This window comes from Epinephelus moara, chromosome 5, assembly GCF_006386435.1.
Source record: "Epinephelus moara isolate mb chromosome 5, YSFRI_EMoa_1.0, whole genome shotgun sequence".
In the NCBI taxonomy this organism is placed as follows: domain Eukaryota; kingdom Metazoa; phylum Chordata; class Actinopteri; order Perciformes; family Serranidae; genus Epinephelus; species Epinephelus moara.
This window is the reverse complement of record NC_065510.1, coordinates 1783666-1804265: the sequence shown is the minus strand read 5'-3', so window position 1 is coordinate 1804265 and position 20600 is coordinate 1783666. Positions and strand designations below refer to the sequence as shown.

Genomic DNA, 20600 nt, shown 5'->3' with positions numbered 1-20600 from the left:
CTGCTGTGCATCTACATTGAAAACAATACATTTGACAGCGCAAAAAACGCGGTATGTGTATGGCCCCAAACAGCATGGGGTATGGGAAGCATTTCATGAATAAATGCAAGTCTGCATCTGCAAAATATGTGTCTAAATATCTTCCAGCGGCACAAAATGAAAAACTCCCACACTTCAGCACCACTGCTGGAAAAAAAATCCAAGGGAAACACTGAGTGCTATCTAAAGAAGATACATTTTGGCCAGAACTCATCGGCCATGCAGAGTGAAGAGCACAACGTCAAAAACAAGCATTACCATGCACATTAATAATGACAAGGTTATTCCTCTTCACCAGCAAAGGATTCCGATAAAAATATCATAAAGTGGACGCACCATTTGTCTCATATTTGTAGGGTTCCGGTGCCAACATGCTGATACACCAACGTTGACCGAAGTTGTAGAGAAAGTTAAAATAAAGAGTTTAAACAATTCAAAACTCTTAGCCTGGTTCCAGATCATAGACCCCGCCCACTCAACTGATTAGGCTTGCATCTCTGGTCTGGCATACTTCAATGAATTTGCGATTTATCTCGTCCAAATGCTGGACGGACCAATGACCGCCGGGGGTGGGGGCGGGTCTAGCGATTAGCCAATCAGAGCCACGCTGATGTCAAGCTGTACGCCAGTGGGTAACTGGTGAGGATAGCAACAATGGCGACCGCTACAGATCCTACAGACCACATTAACGATGCTATCGAGGTATTTCGCCACTACTCGCGTTAATGGAGGACCAAATTAAGGAAGCTGCTAAACTGGATTTAACGGCGATGCAGCTGGGCGTGCACGACGACGGAGACATTTTAAACGGGCAATGCTCGCTTGTTTTCGGCACCCCCGAGGCATGGATACTAATGACGTCAGATTCTGGGTGAGTCGTTGATCTCTACTGATTGGTTAGGGAAAAAATCAAATTCCCTCCCCCTTGTAAATCGCCTTCAATGGAAGCCATGTCAGACTGAAGGTTCTGGGAGCTTCAGTCTGACACTCAGGCTACAAAACTCTACCTTCTCTGAGCAATCGACGCAACGTGAGTTTATCTCCCGATCCTGTATTGGGTATGAAGAAATGTTTGAAATCACCTGAACATCTCCATATAAACAGACAATAGAGCCGTCAGCAGTGTTATATGGAAAGAGATTTCGCAGCAAGTCCAATAAATCCGCAGCTGATATGACAAACGGACAAGTAATAGAAAAGTTTAAAAAGAAAAACTGTAAAATTGATTACCTTAAGATTAGCTTCAATAAGAGGCTTCAATAGTAAGGTCAACAGTTTAGAGAAGTCACTGGACAAGATCATGCCTGAGAGCCAGAAGTTGCTTATGACAGAAATAAAGAGATGCAAAAATAAATGTAAGAGTTGCTCAACCTGGAGGTTGGCCAGCTAAATGTTTTCTTCAGATGTGTGTGAGTAATCCCATAAGGGGTGGGCCGTGTTGAAATGACCAGACACGAAAAATAAACAATTCATTCATTCATTCATTCATTGTAGTCTCTTCAGCTGATCCTTTCCTTTTGGTGATTTGTCTATAAAGTTTCTGGGACAAGGCTGGGTGAGATGAGTTTGTTGAGTCCAGTAGATGGCTGCCAAAATAACAGCAACACTCCTACAATAAAAGCCATTAACTTGGTGAAACAGCAACTCAGCTCCTTTCAATAATGAATAATGTTTTATTTCAGATAAGTGCATTAGATTTTCATGATTCTGGTGGTTGCAGTCAAATACATAAATGGCAAAGTTATTTTCAAAGTTAAAGCTGCAGTTGTGGTCGAACCAGTTTCTGTACATTCTTGTGGGGTGGCGACAACCTAATTTGCCAGGCAAATATTTTCGGTTGAGTTTATAAAGTGCTGCCAGCTGAATCTAAACACCAACACAAGTAGGATCTGATTAAACTAGTATTTAAACACAAAGATAAAGACAAGCCACAATGACTGCAGACCAAAAATAAATATGCTACAAACAAGAGACTAAATTATGCAAGGTGATGATGAAAGGAGTCACTAAACCGAGCAGACCGATCTATCCTGGTCTTTATTAGAAACAGATCTTGTATTGAAGGCTGTTTCCCTTTCCAGTATATTGCGGGTAACTACAGTAGGTTAACATCAGGTTATAGTTTGGCATTCATCATTGCAAAAGATGCTGCTTGGGGTTAGTGCTAACTGGAGATGTGCGCTATTAGTCAACTGGTCTATTAAATGTTGCTACCTTCACTAGTCGACACCAGAAATACTTGTTGGTTAAACGTATCATTAAATATATTATTTTATGCGTATTCATTCATCTAATAAAAATGCCAATTTTCTGAAGACCTATTTTCCTAAAAAATAATGTTTTCAATAAATGTTATTTGCTTACTTTTATTTAGTGAGTTGTTGTCTTTGTGTTTTGTAGGAAAATATTTATCATGCATGGTGCAAAGTGCCACACATTTAGTGGCATTTAAATTTGGCTATTTAAAAAATGTGATTTCAAATGGTGCTTATAATATGTGCAATTTTTTTTTCGTACAATGGTTAAATTTATAGACTAAATTGGGCTCAATGTTTTCTTATTTTTAGACTAGTCAACTTGTTTAAGTTTAAACTTTACTTAAAATGTCAGAGAAGTTGGTCACTGGGAACAATGCTAGTGCTAATGCTAGTGCTAGTGCTAGTGCTAGGTTTATGTCATGTGGGAAGGCAGAAATGGGAGAGAGTCCCAACGTTTATGACTTGCAAGCAACCGAGTCACCAGACAACACAACACAGCTGTATTATCACAAAGTAATGTCTGTAATATTGTATTAAAATCCCTTCTGTTCTCCAAAACACTGCTTAAATGAGCTCAAAGCTAAAGTTAAAGCTAGCTCTGGTGACAACAACTCAAATACAGCCTGGGCAAACAGAATCAGCCTTTCATTGCTCTTGAACATCCAATTAATTTTGTTATTCTAAATGACAGAAGAGAATCTCAGTCTTTATGGGAGCAAAATCACTTGGAGGTGAATGTTATAATCATGTAAAGTAATGATGAAGACCACAAGATGCAGTTGAAAGCACAGGGAAAAAGCTAGTACGATTATTTTGCACCATTTCCAAAGTCAGTAACAAATTTCTATGTTCAGCAGTTACTGATATGTGGCATATACTCACAAACTTTTGAGAGCAACAGAGAATTTACAAAGGTATCCGTTGTAAGAAATGTGGTATGTCTGTGGATCAGTTTCTTTCTTAGGAGGTTTTTTCTTTCGACAACAAGTGCATATGAAGACGTGAGGAGATAAAGTCAGAGTATTCTAAATTCTAACTTTTTTTATTCACTAACAGAAAATTCTCTAAGTCCGTTTTTATCTTTATCTCCTAGAATATAAGGCTTTCTCAAATCACTGTTTATTAAAAAACAAAAAAGTGTCAAGCTTTTGGAAAATTACGCATTTTTTTTTCTAGAGTTGCAGCGGTGTACCAGTTCTAAGGTATATCGTGATATTAAAATTGATGGTTATCATACCATATACCTTTGCTCATCCACGATATTGTGAAAAAAATGCAACTACACAAAAAATCTTAACTTTATAACAGCTATTTTGAAAAATGAGACTTTTTACACAAACTTCTTTTTTAAAAAAAGGTTTCAAATAGGGTTGCAGCAGTCAATCTCAACTTTATTTTACTTTTTACATAAACTTTATTTAAAAAGATGGTTTCAAGTTCCAATTATAGTAATAAAAGGTTGGTTCAACCACAAATAACACTTGTTTTCATTCCTTCCAGTATCATTTTGACTTATTGAATAATAATAATAATAATAATTCTGAAATACAGTGATACAGTGAAACCACAATATTTTCTGAGACGGTTATCGCACTGTGAAAATCTTATACCACTGCAACTCTAAATACTACATCGTGAAATAAAAAAGTGTCATGATACAATATTGTTGCTATTTTAAATGTTACGATGCTGAGCACTGAGGTTAAATATATTGTGATTTATTACCTTTTTTCAACTTTAAATTGTGTCCCTAAAGGAAAACTTTGTCAACATCTGCTTTATCTAAAAAGCAGCAGCAAAATGTATCTAGTGGACTGAAAAAGCAGCTGATTGTATTATTCTAACAGGCTACCTAAGGTTTAATTTGTATTTTTAATATTATTAATTCATATAACAAAAGAAAAACAAATACTTGGCACTGTGTGACGACACTATGCTTTGTCATTTTTCCCTCCACCCCTGATGCATTCATCAACACCCAGAGGGTGTTTTCACTACTTCATATAAAACAAACATATTGAGATTATATTTGTTATTTCTATTACAGCTGACACTCAACCAGAGCCAACTTTCTGTCCTGTAAATACAGTTCAAGTCCCTTAGAATAACAAAATAAAGTAAATTTAATTTTGGTTAATAGGGCAAAATTCAAAAGCTTTAAAAGTCACAACTTTGCATCCATTTCAGCAGATACATTAGCTGAGTGCTGACTTTGGCTGTTCGCAACACAAACTGTTAACAAAACGGCTCTGAATGGAATTTTATCTGTAACGTTTGCTAATTTTAATGTTTCTTACCAACTTATTTCACGTCATTTGGAGGCCAATATGTGAAATGTATGTGTCAGCATGGCGTTCAAGTGCTGCCACAGGTTGTGACATGAAGTTAATCACAGACACACAACAACAACAACCGTGGCACCGACTCACTTATCTGACTGACAAACCAAAAGTTGTCCGCGTCTGCTGCCAGTTTGTACTCACCGCCTCCTAAACCCAGCAGCCGGCAGATATCTCTGGTGAACTTCATCAGGTTTTACCGTCCAGCATTATCTTCACGCGCTCTAAAATAAAATGTAAATTACAACACCGTAACGACACGTCTTCAGTCTTCATTAACGGCTGACACTTCTCCGGTGAGGTTACCGGTTAATGTGAACATTCGCCCCGCTGATCCTCCTCCGCCTGTCCAGTCACCACCGTCCAGCTAACCGCCGTCACGACAAACAGCACTTCCGGTATTCAGTTACAACAATAAAACAATGACGGGCAGAATTTGAAGGTGACTTCCGGTTGCAACCATCAAAATAAAACCGCAAAAGGATTGAAATAAGCCTTCCGGTCACAACTTATCTTATTTAATTCACTCATCTTGTTTTTGGTAATTTGTTGTATTTATTCCATAATTTCCTATAAAGGAGTTGATTTGTAACAGAACATTTTTGGGGAACATTCTGGATAAAATGTCCTCCAAGTGTTTGCTTTTGAATGCACCCTGAGTTTTCACAGATCCTTGGAAAACTGTATTTTGATCTGCAAAAAGATCTAAAATCAGAGACTTTAATGTCTATTGATGAATTCAAGGTCACCATAAAGAATGTGGTGATGGCGGCACGCAGGGGCATAAATATAGACAGTGTGGGCAGGGTGGTTGCATTGGGGCCCTCATTTTGTTTTTTCTTGTTCATATAGTTTTCTATCTTATGTTGAGGGGAGGTCTTTTGTATAAGCTTATAGCTTCTTGACCTCTCCTGTCACATCCTTATTTTTTCAATTATTTATCTGGATTCAATGTAGTTTTTACTATGTGTGCAAATAATAAAATTAAAAAAAAAAAAAAAAGGACAGGGGGCCATAGAGAGAGCAGGCCCTCTTACAATTTCTAGGGGTAATTCAGATTGCCTCTTTAGGTATATATATCTGTGTTTAAAAAAAAAAAACTCTCATTAAATTAAATAAATTAAAATTAAAATGGTGCCATTTGCTAGGCTATATGCCTTTGAAAAGGCAAACCCATCCCCATCATGGTTTTATGTGATAAAATATATGCTTATTTTACTTATTTTAGTTATTCATTGAAATGTATAACTCCTTATTTTCTTTGATATTTTTCGTCATATATAAATATGCTATGATTATTTCTGGGTAATATGTATGTTGGTGTTATACTATGTCAAGTCTCCATTTGATCATGTTACAAGATGATAACTAGTTTAGGCACATAAACAGTAACTAGCATGCATTAGTGCCTGTCATAATAGCGTGTACTGGGGCCCATTGTAACTACCTTACACCACTGGAGACACGTAGCTGTTTTTCTTGAGAGGCCACTGTGTTAAATAGCTGTTCCTCTGTTTATGTTGTGTTTTGCACAGCTGACCCATGTCTCTCTTGAAAAGATGATTTCTGATCTCAATGAGACTTCCTGGGAAAATAAAGGGAAAATAAAATTAATGTAAATTGGTATAAGCTGGAATTTATGATAGGAAAAAATGAGACAGCGCTCAGACGGTACACTTCCAATTTATCAATTCTGATTAATTTGAATGAATTAGTTAATACAGTAAACTGCATGCAAACATGTTAAATATGTCTACAAGTAAACATACAATATGAAAAAATAAATGCAAATATCAAAAATACAGTTTTCATTTTTAAGAAATCTAATAGGCTAGTTTGACTCCGTCTTCCCATAAGGGAGAAATCATCCAGTCTAGGCAAGAAATGAGAAATATCCTGAGAACAACAGACTGTAAGCCATCTGGTATTTCCTGGCAAGTTGACCCACTTAAAACTGGAAAGCAGTGGTCTCTGGTCTGGATGGAATGAATGTTTGTGGGTACAGATAAGATTAATCGCAGGAAACTGCACAAGGAATGTAGACTGCACATTTGTCCACTGGGTGGTATTACTGCACAGTCTGCCACAGTCACAGTGAGGAGGTTCAACAGGGCACCTCTGCATGTGCTGTTCAAGGTTATTGTCACATTAGAGCATTTTGTTATGTATTATGGATATGATGAAGTGTTGCAGCTCCATTTTAGGGGTGGGCCTGTTCTTTTTTTTCCCGTCCTATAAATATGTAACAACCCCATACTTTCACATCATTATTTCATATTAGGAGGTGTTGTGTATGGGTGGAGGCATGATGGAGAATGCAAACTGTGCATTTCTGCAAACATGGTTGTTCTTTCCAGGCAAAAGAATAATCGAGTTTGGTGCAACACAAACAACTGGTGTGTAAAATTAAAAACTGAGCACTCTTAGGCTTCTACAGGTATCAGCAAATTCAAATTATGTACTTGTTGAGACTTTATATTGTCACATTTTAGACCATTTTAAAGCCACATGACGCCAGAGAGGTCCACAAAATTTACAAAGCACTGTCTGTAGCTGCAAACTCCAGCTGGTACTGCTGAGAGGTCAAAACGTTGTCGGTTCATTGCTAAATAAATCCTGGTAGAGTAGAAATTAGGTGTAAGTGAAGCACCTCAGATAAAAAATAACTATTCAATCAGGTCAAATATGAATGGTCAAAAACGGCAGTGACATGTAAATGTGTCTATGTTATACTGTATGTTATGTGTTTGAGAATCCATGTGTGTGTGGCAAATGTATGTTGTATCTGTGGGGTATGTGTATATGTCGGGTTGGCACTCAAGATGTATGGAAGCGTGAAGAAAATTTTCCTAATAGGACAAATAAACTAATCTAATCTAACTGAAATTTCATAAAAATGCAGAATGTTCTGTACATAAGTCTCCAAAAGTGTTTAGAATCTAGTCAGAAACATAAGCAGCACTCCAGTGTCACCCGAGTATTTATTTTTAAGAATAAGAGAATAAGAATAACTTTATTCATCCCCAAGGGGAAATTCAATTATCTGTCAGCTCATCTATTATATGTTATTTTTATGACAAACTGGCAGAAATTATATTATTGCCTTCACTGTAGCAACACTAATCACTAGAGTAGAGTTGCCATTATGTGTTGAATGAGTACAAAAATGCAGAATATTTGCTGTCAGCTTCATGGCCAGCCAGCTGCATGAGGGACTGACATCCACTGCACATAAATGACTAAGAAGAATTCTCAAAGGTTTCTGTCAAAGGCTTCCATATTCTGCACATACACTGTAGTTTGTATAATGAATGGAAATACTGTAGCCTATATATGGTCCACGTCTGTGGAACAGCCTGCCTGAAGACCTGAGGGCCGCAGAGAGTGCTGATGTTTTTAAAGGCAAACTCAAGACTGACCTTTTTAACCCGGCTTTTAATTGAACTTTATGTCCTTAATTATTTTGTATCTATTATTGTGCATTTATTTACGTATTTATTTAATTTTTATTAATCTGTTTTTTAGCTGGCATATTCTTCTATTTTGTTACTTATTTATTTATTTTAACTTATTAATTTACTATTTATTGACTGAAATTGTTTTCCATTTTGAGTTTTTACCCTGCCTCTGGTGTTTCCCCACCTGTGATAGCTTTTCCTCAGTTGCCTTGTGTGTGTGTGTGTGTGTGTGTGTGTGTGTGTGGTATATATATATATATATATATATATATATATGTATATATATGTGTGTGTGTGTGTGTGTGTGTGTGTGTGTGTGTGTGTGTAAATCATGCTATAAATAGGGGAGAAATACCTATCTTCATATGTGCAGAAAGCGAGGAAGAAACTGATATTTCTTTAATATATTTATTTTTATTTTATATTTATGTTATTTATTTTAGAATTATATAATCTGTATTTTTTGTGAATTATTGTGACAGAACAAAAACAGGGTGGCACATCTACATAGAAAGGGAGGGAGACAGTTTGAGTTGTTTGTAGCTGAACATGGATCAGTGTATTTACTGCCGAATATGAAAGACTAAAAAAGTTTTTTTTTTTTTTTTTTTTTTTAATAAAATAACGGAAAAAAAAAAACAAAACTAGTTGAATTTGTTAATGGTAAAAAAAAATCTGCAAATTTCTTTTTCCTGTTTAGGAAATAAAACCACAGACGACAGATCGACGAAGATGGAAAAAAATGTCTACAACCTGCTGGCACAAGCACGCGTCCAATCCTTCTCACAGTAATACAGATAGACAGTCGGATAAACCAATCAGAATCCGCTGTCTCCTGGGTCTGGACCAATCACGTGCCGCATCGGCTTAACGGGGCGGGACTATTGCGGAAGCGACGGGCTGGCTCAGCAGCCATTGATGCGCTTTATTTCTAAGAGGACAAACCGAGATTAATTCCTCCATATTCGCTGTTTGCGTGGACAGGAGCCATGGTGTCTCACTCTCTCGCCCTGCCGATGATCTGCTTCACCACGCTATGGGCTCTGGTGGGCGTCGTGGCTCCGTTCTTAGTGCCCAAAGGACCCAACCGGGGGTAGGTGGACCTGCTGCCGTTTCATTTGCTGCAATTAACCGCGACTATTGAGTGTTTCATTTCATTCTATGCTCCAGCATTACAGCTCAGATATTAGGGTGTGTATCATTCAAAAAATAATGTTTACACTGCAGTCAGCTGCTCAGTATCTTTATAAATACATGAGCGTGCTCGTGCTCATGTGATGGAGGCCCTGCGCGTCATCTTGCGTCCATCCCAACATCCTCTGCTTCTATCCCATCCATCCATCCATCCACCCATCCACCCTGCACGGCAGTAAGGTTAAAGGGTCAAGTCAATAACAGATAAGATCATTTGGGTTCATAATCTGAAGGCAGTTTTGTTGGTGTTTGTTTTAATGTTGACTTAAATTATAATATATAAATGCTGATTAATAACAGTGATGCTGAAGCTACTGGTTCACATGCTATGCAGTCAAGCTACAAAATAAAAGTAGATTTATTTAATTAATTTGTAAGAAGAAGAATTTTATGAGAATTTCTTTGTCTGTCTCAGCCTGTAAGGTTCTGTTTAGTAAGATATTCCACGTCATAGGCTCATAATACAGAGTGAAATATTGAAATATTGCACCTCACTACATTTACCTTGATGACTGTAAGGCCTATAGTATTTATATTATTTGAGAACAGACTTACATAAGGAGGGAGTCATAAGGATGCACTGCATGTGTAGGCTATTTATTGGAATTTGCACCGTACTGTGAACCACTTAGATTCATGAAACTTACCTTTGACCTGTTTACATCTCTGGCTCTGTGTTTTTTTGCACCTTGTTGATAACCTTTATTATTTATGTTTTGTTTTATTTGCACTAGAGATGTACCGATACCACTTTTTCCTTCCTGATACCGATTCTGATCCCTGAACCTTAAGTATCTGCTGATACCGAGTACCGATCCGATACCAGCGTGTAAAATAAAAATGGATGGGATATGAATTGCTGTATGTCTCAACTCCTAAAACTCTATGTAAAATATTAAGAAATAAATACATAATAGCAGAATGAATGTCATAAAACTTTTTTATTATTATTATTATTATCCAGTGTTGACACAGATCAAGACACAGGTTAAAGTGCAGCCACACAATTTGGTAAAAAAGACATTTTAAAGGCTACAGTAGAATGCTTTTTAAACTCCGCTCCGTTTCCGTTTCGTTTGCCTGTAGCGTGCATATGCGTAATGACGTGAGGCATTGCGTGGTATCGGATTGGTCATAGGCTGTACTCGCCGATACCCCATACCGCATTTTAGGCAGTATCGGAGGCATTTCCGATACGGGTATCAGTATCGGTACAACTCTAATTTGCACTGTATATTACAGCGGCCCCGAGGGTCAGAATACAGCAACAGAAAACACATTTGATAAAAAGCAACAGCATTTCAGAAAACACAACATCACACAATACACACAACTATTTAGTAAACACATATCACATCACAAAAAAACACAACGGTGTTTTGTAAAATGTTTTGGTAAATGTTGTGTTTTCTGAAATGTCTGAAATATGGTGTTCTGTTTTATGTCTTTTTCTGTTTTGTGAAATGTCATTTTGTTTTGTTTAATGTTGTGTTTTGTTAAATGTTGTTGTGTTTTGACCCTCAGGGCCACCATACTGTTTATTTGCACTCTTTTCTACCTTGCACTGCAACTTCCGCAAAACAATTTCCCTCGAGATAAATACAGTTTTAGCTTGTCTCTCACCATATGTGTAATTTTATATTGTAATATAGTAAATTATTAGATAATTCAGAAACCTATAAAGTAACCCGACAGGAGACTTTGTTTTGGGGCTGATGCAGCGAAGAAATTACCTGAAAAATCCAGGTGCTTCATCACAATTTTACAGCCTAATACAACCAGAGATATTAACTATATATAAATGGTTTCCCCGGCTGCTGCCAAATTCACATGTCTCACAGTATCTATCATATCGCCCATTCCTATCATGATCTTATAAAATGTGGTGCATTGCTGCTTTAAATTAGGTGTGCGATCACTGCACTATTTATTAAAGTATTCAAAATCAAAAGCTAACTCAGTACATCCCACTGACCTGACAGCTTTTGTCACATGGAGATATGATTAACATTAACATGAAAGCATCTCTCAGCCCCAGTGTGTGGACAGAGCTGCAGAAGTGTAACCCTCCTCTCTGTTTCCTCCCACAGTGTGATTGTCACCAGTCTCATCCTCACTGCAGTCTGCTGTTACTTGTTGTGAGTACAAACTCTCCTCTTTTTCATCTCTGTTGTGATTGTGAAACTGCTGTCATGTTGCATGGATCTCTGCAATAAGAAATCAGAAGTGAAGATCAATAACAAGATGGAGACCTCTGGAAATATGTGTTTCTTGCAAGAGAACATGGTGCTGGGAGGACGGGAAGAGACAGGCGAGCTACTCCGGTGTTTATCAGTCACGAAGGATCAGCAAGAATTCAGACAGGGCGTGCATCTCGCCAACTTACAAGAGACATGAAGGAGACTGTAAATACGCTGAAACAAGATCTTATTCAGAGGCTTACTGAGGCTGAAACACCCTCGCGAGCTCAAGGCCACGCTATAAGACACGCAAAAGTGTTGAGTATCAGAATTCAAAACCAGCAGCTCTACTGCTCACAACCGGCAAGAGAAAGTGACAGCTGTGGACATTAGATGCAAGATAGATTAATGGATCACCAGAGGATACAAGAAGGCAAATTTGTTGATTAGAGGTTTAAACAGTCTGGAAAAAGATCTACATTAATGAAGTTTTTTGCAACCAGGACTATGTAGATAAGAAGTAGGATGTGTAGCAGGATTATCATTCTACCCCTAGAGGGAGCCCCAGCTCTTTCAGGGGGTGACTCTCTGTTCACTATCAGGTAAAAGTAGATTCTCAAACTTCAAGCACAGTTCAAGCTTTAGTTTGAAAATGACGTACCTGGGTGAGCTTGAATGGAAGCAGAAGGATAAAGAGGAAAAACATAATGTTGATGAACAGATTGGTTTATTGTGCAGAATATATGCAATAACTGGAGAACTCTAAATAGTTAAGAAGTAGAATATGGATCACTTATGTTATATCTTATATTGAATGTTTTTATGCAGCATACAGTACGTCTTATTGACATACCTTTAGTCATTAATCATAGTTCTGTATTGTTTAGGTTCTCGCTGTGTCTGTTTTATACAATCAGCTATTTTAAATAATAAAATATGGTGAAATTTTGTTAACTGGATCCATATTGTTTGTGCTTTCGCAATTTTGTGTTGGCCACCATAGTAGTTAGCAGCCCTTTCGGTATGAGCAGCGTCCTGGTAAAAACCTCCTGAAAACGTGCGCACATATTAGCAGGTGCTGGGCTAGTGACCTGATGTGCCATACAACATAGAAGAAAGACTGATTTGTAAAGTGTAAAGTGAAACTGCTTTATTCAGTGTCAGTTTTAATCTGGTCCATTTTTGTAGGAGAAGAGGAGACCTCTGTGGATAATTTGGCTCCTGTTAAAAATCACTGCTGCTGGGGCGTCGGTAGCTTAGTGGATAGTGCTGGCGCCCCATGTACAGAGGCACTGCCTCACTGCAGCAGCCGCGGATTTGACTCTAGCCTGTGGCCCTTTGCTGTGTGTCATCCCCCCACTCTCTTTCTCTGTCCTGTCCAATAAAGGTGAAAAGGCCAAAAGTATAATCTTTGAAAGAAAAAAAATCACTGCTGCTGTGTGAGGAGAGCAGCTCATGGTCCTTCAGTGCCGCATCAAATGGCAGCAACAGCTCACTGGGAGTGATCACTTGTTTTTGCTCCCCCGACCCACCCTACAATATCACAACCAGATTCTAATTCTGTAGGAGACACTGAATGCCCATAATAATAGGCTACAAATCTGAGACTGCATCATGAATATTTTTGCAAATTTCACGTGTTCCAGCAATTTCATTAGAAAAAAGTTACTACAACATGGATCGTAATTTTTTAGAAAAGGTGTCATGAAATCAGGAATTTCAGGCCACGACAATCCCAAACTCAACCTGTGAAATCCCGGAGAGACTGAAAAGAACACACAGGTGTACTTGCTCTGTTGGCCCTATGACCAAGATGATCTTGGTCATTTTTACCCAGAAGTCAAACTTCTTAAGCTTCATCTGCCACTGAGCAACTTTCTGAGGAATGAACGGGGCCCTGCCTCCAACACGGTATTCAGTTCACGAGTTTTTTTTCCTAGGATGGAAAAGGCGTGACCTGCCCTATTCTGCCTTACTCTGCCTCTGATTGGCTGACCCTGATATTCTTACCCCAACCCTAACCAGTCTACCTCCTCTTTCCTAAACCTAACCAGCCCAACCAACGAAGGCAACAAGTACTAACCCAGTCAGAGTGAGCAGGGCGGGTCAGGCCTTTGTCATCCTTGGAAAAAATAAATTAGCATCCAGTTCTCTTAATAAATCCACGGCTACTCTCTTAATAGCTGGATAAAAATCTGCCTGACATAAAGTCCTGTAAAAAAGAGAAATAGCTAATACTCATCTTTAATCTTTGCTCATTTAAATACACAAAGGTTAGAATAGCATTATATTCACCACTGTTATTGTAGAGACTGTGGACACGAGTGCAGGAAACTGCCTTACAACAGTGGAGTCCAGTGGGGCCAAAAAACTACAGGCTGCAAAGCAGCTTATTAAGGCTGCTTCATTTTAACCATCTGCATGACGTCTCACTGTGTGTGAATTCAGTGGTGATGGCCCGGTCATTAAGAAAACACAGCTGTATCCAGGTCGGCCTGCAGGTTGAACTCATAAGCTTTGTAAGTCTACAGACGATCCTGTTGGATTAATAGGGTGATAAAATAATGTTCAAATTTATTTAGACCTCCAAATAACTGCTTTGAGAGTTGGTTAAAATTGATAGTTGGTGAAGTCTGTTGTGTGTCTCCTCGGGCTAGTTGCAGAGCTTATTTCCTGCGGTGTGCTCTTGCTATCTTTACAGTTAGGGTGGTTATTACAATAATATGATCTATTGGTGTGTTGCCCAGCGGTGCGGTAAGAAGACCCAGCCTGCAAAAAAGCAGAACTTTTCCTTGAGGGGGCAAAATATATATTGTGTTTGTGTTGAATAAAAGATCAGTGTGTTGAGGGTCTGTGTTTTCTCTCTTTCTCTGCTCAGTTGGTTGGTAGCCATTCTGGCCCAAGCCAACCCTCTGTTTGGCCCTCAGCTGAAGAATGAAACTATATGGTATCTGCGCTACTTCTGGGAGTAAACAAGGTAAGATTATCAGGAGAACACTTAAAGGGACAGTCCACCCAAAAACCAAAAACATATTTTCCCTCTTACCTGTATTGCTGCTGATTAATCTAGATTGTTTTGGTGTGAGTTGCCGAGTGTTGGAGATATCGGCCGTAGAGATGTCTGCATTCTCTCTAATGTAATGGAACTAGATGGCACTCAGCTTGTGGTGCTCAAAGCACCAGAAAACCACATTTGAAAAACTCAACAGCAATGTCTCTTTGTAGAAATCATGACCCGGTTACTCAAGATAAACCACAGACCTTGTTGTGAGCAGTTTCATGCAGGACCTATTTTCTTTCTACCGAACTACACCTGGCAGCCATATCACCACACAGAAGTGCACCTAGGCTGAATCCAAATGTCTGGACTTCACCGCACTTGCAGACTCGCAGACTATGTGGGTGCATTCCCAGGAAGTCTTGGAGTGCTTAGGGCTGTCCAAATCCACAATTCTTCCAGTCCACAAGGGGCCTGAAGACTTTCTGCAGACTTCCAGAGAGTCTGCTTGTGGTGCAGACTTCAGCAGACTTCACTGATTGAATAACCCACAATTCATTGTAATACAGACGTGACGTGACGCCAGAAATAATATTCAACAAATATGAAATATAGGCCAATCAAAATGCATTGCATTATTACAGTGTAATGCCAAATATATAGGCTTGAAAAGTGGCCGAAAAACAACAAAATAAGATCTTCTGATGTACCTAATAGGCCGACCCAGTTTATTTAGTCATAGTTCAGTTCTTATTTACAAACATCTCTGTATTTGAATATGTGCAGTCTGTATTTTAAACAGAAATTCATTCTGTTCTCTCACAAAACAACCCTATACATGGTATTCATATCTTGTTATCTGCAGGGAATATGAGCAGACAGAATATTTGAGGCTTGTCTATCAGCGACTTGCAGTCTATGCCGTCACAGACTTTACTCATAACAGTTAAACTAGTCACAGTACATACAGCTGAAGTCCGCAAGAGATCAGTTCGCATATCCAGAGGGTGGACATTTGGATCCAACCCTACTCATGGACAAGACTTGTGCACATGACAGTGGGAGATTTAATCATTGATGGCATCTTCCTCCACTGAGCTGTGATGTCAGCTAGCTTAGTGGTGCTAGGTGAGCTAGCAGTAGATGCACTCTGCAGAGTGATACAGTTATCGGTTGTAGTTCGGTAAAAACAAAATAGTTCCTTAATGAAACTGCTGTTATCTAATCAAAACCAATAAATTAAACTCTCATGTATCTGTATTTCATCATGTGTGTGGATAAATGTATTGTATATAATGAACACATTTTAGATTTGCATCTATTTCGCTCCCTATTGTCAGGGTTTTTTACTTTTTTTATGTGCACTCCTGCTTTAGCCTTGTTTCCACCAAGCAGTCCAGTTCAGTTTGGTACACATAAACGTAGTCGTTTTTGCATATTTTTTTTTGTCAAAAGTTGTGGATGGTACCAATTGAACTGCTCGATTCTGTACCGTTTTTCGTCACCCCTCTGTCTGAGTACCCAGCACATTGATCCGATACTAAAAGGTGGAGCTAGAAACACTGCAGTCCACTGATCGATCAATACAGAGTCAACACTCCGGGTCGGACTACAGTACAATACATTAGTCAACTATAACTATAAAATAAAAGGATGTTTTGCTGCCATTTCATCTTAACTAGTTCACAGTTAGCAGCTATAGACTGAGAAAAAATAATTGAATTCACTGCGTTGCTCAAAGGCTACTGCCAGCAGCTACCGGCAACTTTTAAGGTGGAATTTTTTTTATTTTCTTGCATGTTATTTAATAGATGAGTTGACTTAATCAATCAACACACGTTAAAGGCGCTGCATGTAAGAATGTGGCCAAAACAGTTACTGCACTCAAATTCAAAATACTGCCGCGAGTCGTGTCCGCCCCCCCCTCCCCTACAGATTCGAGGTTGCTGGACAGATTGATTTTACGACTATTTGCTTTAGATTTCTTACATATAGCTCCTTTAAACGTCAACATGACAACACTGACCAGTCCATTTGTGTTTATCGTCTCCCTTGCATGACAGGTGCTTTAGTGATTATTGGATCTTAAAGAGCTTAAACAAATTTTAACTGTATTATTTGAACTGCAAATATTTTGTTTCCTCACTTGAAGGAAAAAAAGGATTGTCCCTGTGTGCCCTGGCAGTATTACACCCCTGCTCTGCTCCAAATAGTTCATGTGGTTCTTTTTTTGTGCTGAAAATGTCGCGCAACCCCGTCCTGTGTAGGATCAGCGAGGTGCAGACGTTCCTCTGCGTCGTCAGTGAAGATATATAGTGAGAGCTGGATGCAGCAGTGATGTGGCTGTGACACGTACTAACAACACCACCAACATTTTAGAATACTGTCAGTGGTGGAAATGCAAAACAGATCTACAGTTTAGGTACATATCCATATGGGTTACGTACAGCTCTGTGGGTATTGCACTGAACGTGTTTGGTGGAAATGCAGCTTTTGTATTACAGCTGCTGCACAGCAGTTTCCCTCAGAATAGATAGTTTTATTTTACCTAATTGCTGCTTCATTGGTGTTTACTGTTACTTCAGGTTCCATAAAATTCACAGAGCAACAAGAATAAAAAAAACCCCGACATAAAACAGTGAGAAGAAATACAGAGAGATTTGAAAGAAAATGAGAGCCCTTATACTTTTGTGTATTTTCTTTACTGGCTTCTTGGTTCTGACATTTATGACCCCTCCGGCTGCGTACCACACTCGCCTGTTTGCAAATCAAAAACCACTCCATTTTTCTCTCACGAAACGCAGAGGGAAAAAAATCCCTGCCACTAATCTGTCTTCAGTGACAGAAGTGGCATTCAGGCGTGAATATTTATCAACTCCCTGAAAAAAAACGAGCCGAGTGAAATGTAAAAAATGGCACTTTTATGATTTTAGAAAAGCATGTTTGCTCTGAGCCATTCATGCTCTTGGATCACAAAGTACTCTAGATTACTGAGCTATTTGACATCTTGTCTTTATCCTTACAGTCAATAGTGCTTCTTGTAAGTAATGTTCACGATTGAGGGAAATTTCAGAGAATTCTACTCGAGCTGACATCTGTTTCTCTCTCTGTTCCAGGACTGTGTGACGTGATCATCATTCCTATCCCGTGGTTGGCTGGACTTTATTTCAACATAACTCCTAAACATTAAACATTCCCACACACACACAATCTGCAGAACTGATGAAACGAGTCAGTTTTCTTTGCAACCTTTGGAAATATTTACATTAATGCACAGCACCTGGAATTGAACATTTAGAGTTTGGTTTTAAAGCAAGAATTATTCATCTTGTGAGCCCAATACAACACACACAGTCTAAAGTTGTGACTTGTGAACAATTTAATAATGAGGAAAGCACTGAGCAACATCGTCTGTTAGGAGTAGATACTAATCTCCCCTCTTTGAAATGTGCAATCTTTAGTTTACTTTGTGTGTGTTTACATTTTTGTTTTTGTGTCGCTGCCATCAGGGAACATGAATTTCTAAGTATTTGTATTTATTTGGCCGGCGGACACTGATGTAAGCGCGTTGTGATTACCTCAGTGTCCACACGGTCTTGTTATATAACTGTTATTATCTGTGATGTAATGGTGTGTGTGAGTGTGAGAGTGTGTGTGAAGAGTTCATTACTGTGAGTGCTTGGACCGCGGCCATGAGAATCTCCCGAAACCATAAAAGTGAAGAGCGATTCCCTCCACTTTAGACCACTTCAGCATGAAACTCCCTCCCACACTCCCCTCATGCTCTACACCGCGGAGGTTCTCGTTGCCATGGTGATCTCATCGCCCAATTCAGTCCCTTTCCACTCGACCCCTTTTGATGAAATCCTGCCCATTCTCGCCTGCTTGTGTACAGATGTACTGTAGGTTGTACTGTAGGGACATGTTTTTGGATTGAGCTGCTGGTAGCTGCTGATAGATTTGGTGATAATATCTACTATCTGTAAATCTTTTAATCCGCACCCCCTCCTCCCACCACCCAAAAAAAATCCTTCCCAAGTATTTTCCCATATAATCAGCCTTTACAGCAAACTCCTCATTTAAACTTCAGCCAAAGAATTCTCTCGGGGTTAGGAACTCTTTAAAGCAGAGTGACCCCTCACATCTTTTCAGAAGCAGAGAAGTAGCAGCTCTTGGAGTGCATTCACACCAAATTCGGCGTTGGCAGCAAAAAAGCCACTCCTCCCATTCATTTGAATGTGGGTAGTTCATCCAGGCTGCAGTGACAGGGCCGCAGTGGGGGCCAAAAAAAAAAAAAAAGTGCAGTGAAAAGTAGAATCAGAATCAACTTGTGGAGAAACAACCCAGCGTCCCGCCAGACCATACATGGATTCATTTACTAGGAAACAAAGCAATGAGCAAAGTATGTTGAACAAAAGATGAATTCACTGAATGTTTTACAGACTGTTTTAGTAGCTGCAATCTGTTGGAAACCCCCTTCACATCAGTGGTGGGTGCCACTGTGTGGCTCATGTAGGATATTTAATCAAAGGCCAACATTGTCCCAGTATATCATGTCAAAGTGTGGTCAAACCCCAGTTTGTAGTTGCTGTTTATAGGGCTGCATATTTATGTAGTGGGTTTCAGGGATGGAACCAAACACTGGGGGCTCAGCCTGAATCCAGGGGGGGCGGGGGCATCTGAGATTTTTCCCTATTTACGGCAGCTATATGCACTATTTTTGAAAACATTAGAGATGATAAAATGACTAAAATTGTGTACATCATGTGGGAAAAATCATCCTGTAGAGCCTACATCCTGTTCTGTATCTTGTTGTTCAAAACAAACAACACATGTTGAGGATGACTCATGACCCATAACCGTCCCTAACAGAGAATTGGACTAATATCCTAGGCCCTGTATACAAGCACGGGAGTGGATTAGATTTATTGACCGAAGTTTGTCTGTCTCTGGAGTTCATGAGGAGTTATGCGATTTCTTTTGCAAAGGTTTTCCATGGCGGGCAGATAAGATCATGTAACAAACCTGTGAGCCAGCAGCTTCTCACATCAAACAAGTTATTTAAAAAAAACAAATGAACACAAATGAGACAAGTTTCGTCGTTAGGTGGAAAAGTTTTCAACTTTTCACACGCTCCTCAAAGCGGCAGCCCTCACTGTCGTCTTTACACTTCTCTGCTGTGACCATGTCTGCTACCTAGCTAGAAATGTCTGTTGCTAGGTGACCATTTGTTTGCTTGATTACCGTCCCCACCTTGTGTACCACATTAGTTCTGTCTGCGTAGTCCCTACTTGGTGCACGTCTATCGGGCTGGAGCCCCAGAAGCCACCCCCTCACTCCGCCCCTGCTGGGTTTCTCTAATCTGCTTCATTTATTTATTTATTTAGTTGAGTTGCAGGACATAATCAATATGTTGGCTTCAAATCTCAGAATGCTATAAATTAATATCCATAAGGACAAGATTAATCATCGTGATTACATGTACAGCATGTGCTAACTGCACTGTACTGACTGTATGCAATAGAGGGCACATGTTAATCTGCACACATGCGTGGTTGGAGCAAGTCAGTGTGCCACCAACTGAAAAAGTGGGTCGCCAGAGGTCAAGAGGTCGAGGTTATTTCTGTTGACTGTGGTCTCCTCTGTCGGCGCAGCATGTCTTGTCTAGCACTGATACAGCAGTCTGAACATTAACAGATAAGAACATTTAGCTGATGTTTCCAAGGTCAGACATTTGGTTCATGTCATGATAGTGTTGGAGAGGAAGTCGCCAGCACCTCACAGTTTGTGGTTGTTCTTCGGTACATGTGTACACAGCTTCAAAAAGGTTTCCTGTTTTATTATTTTGCAACATTTTCATTGACTAGGATGCTGGTGTGACACACCTACCTCCTTCTGATTGCTTTAAGAGCCACAGCCACAGACCACCACCACAACTACGTCTCCCCTTTCCCACTCCCCATTTCCAACCCCGAGAACCCCTCCCTCCTTCCTTAACACTGTCCCTCCCCGTCCTCCTCTCTAAAACCACTTTGCTTCAGCCAAAAAGAATCAAAATCAATATACAGCTACTTTTTAGAAAGACCAAATTGCGTTGTATCTTTTCCTCCAGCCCTCTTTGGTAGTTGTGGTGG

At 39.4% G+C, this 20600-nt stretch overlaps 2 protein-coding genes across 2 annotated transcripts in view; one reads left to right on the top strand and one right to left on the bottom strand.

Annotated features, from left to right (window-relative positions):
• Positions 1–5007, bottom strand: part of LOC126390897 (uncharacterized) — a 37641-nt gene extending 32634 nt beyond the window's left edge. Inside the window, exon 1 of the mRNA XM_050045399.1 lies at positions 4781–5007. Within this exon, the coding sequence (XP_049901356.1) occupies positions 4781–4826 (46 nt within the window). The 5' untranslated portion in view covers positions 4827–5007. The remainder of the gene's footprint in view (positions 1–4780) is intronic.
• Positions 5008–8947: 3940 nt separating this feature from the next.
• atpv0e2 (ATPase H+ transporting V0 subunit e2) lies at positions 8948–19316 on the top strand. The gene is made up of 4 exons (XM_050045130.1): positions 8948–9187; positions 11379–11426; positions 14347–14445; positions 17583–19316. The coding sequence occupies exons 1-3, from the start codon at positions 9084–9086 to the stop codon at positions 14438–14440; spliced, it is 246 nt and encodes an 81-aa protein (XP_049901087.1). The 5' UTR covers positions 8948–9083; the 3' UTR covers positions 14441–14445; positions 17583–19316.
• Positions 19317–20600: the final 1284 nt, after the last annotated feature.

Coding starts and splice junctions, on each gene's coding strand:
- atpv0e2 (XM_050045130.1), top strand. CDS start 9,084: ATGGTGTCTCACTCTCTCGCCCTGCCGATGATCTGCTTCACCACGCTA. Junction 9,188..11,378: donor CCCAAAGGACCCAACCGGGG/GTAGGTGGACCT, acceptor TTCCTCCCACAG/TGTGATTGTCACCAGTCTCA. Junction 11,427..14,346: donor GCAGTCTGCTGTTACTTGTT/GTGAGTACAAAC, acceptor TTCTCTGCTCAG/TTGGTTGGTAGCCATTCTGG.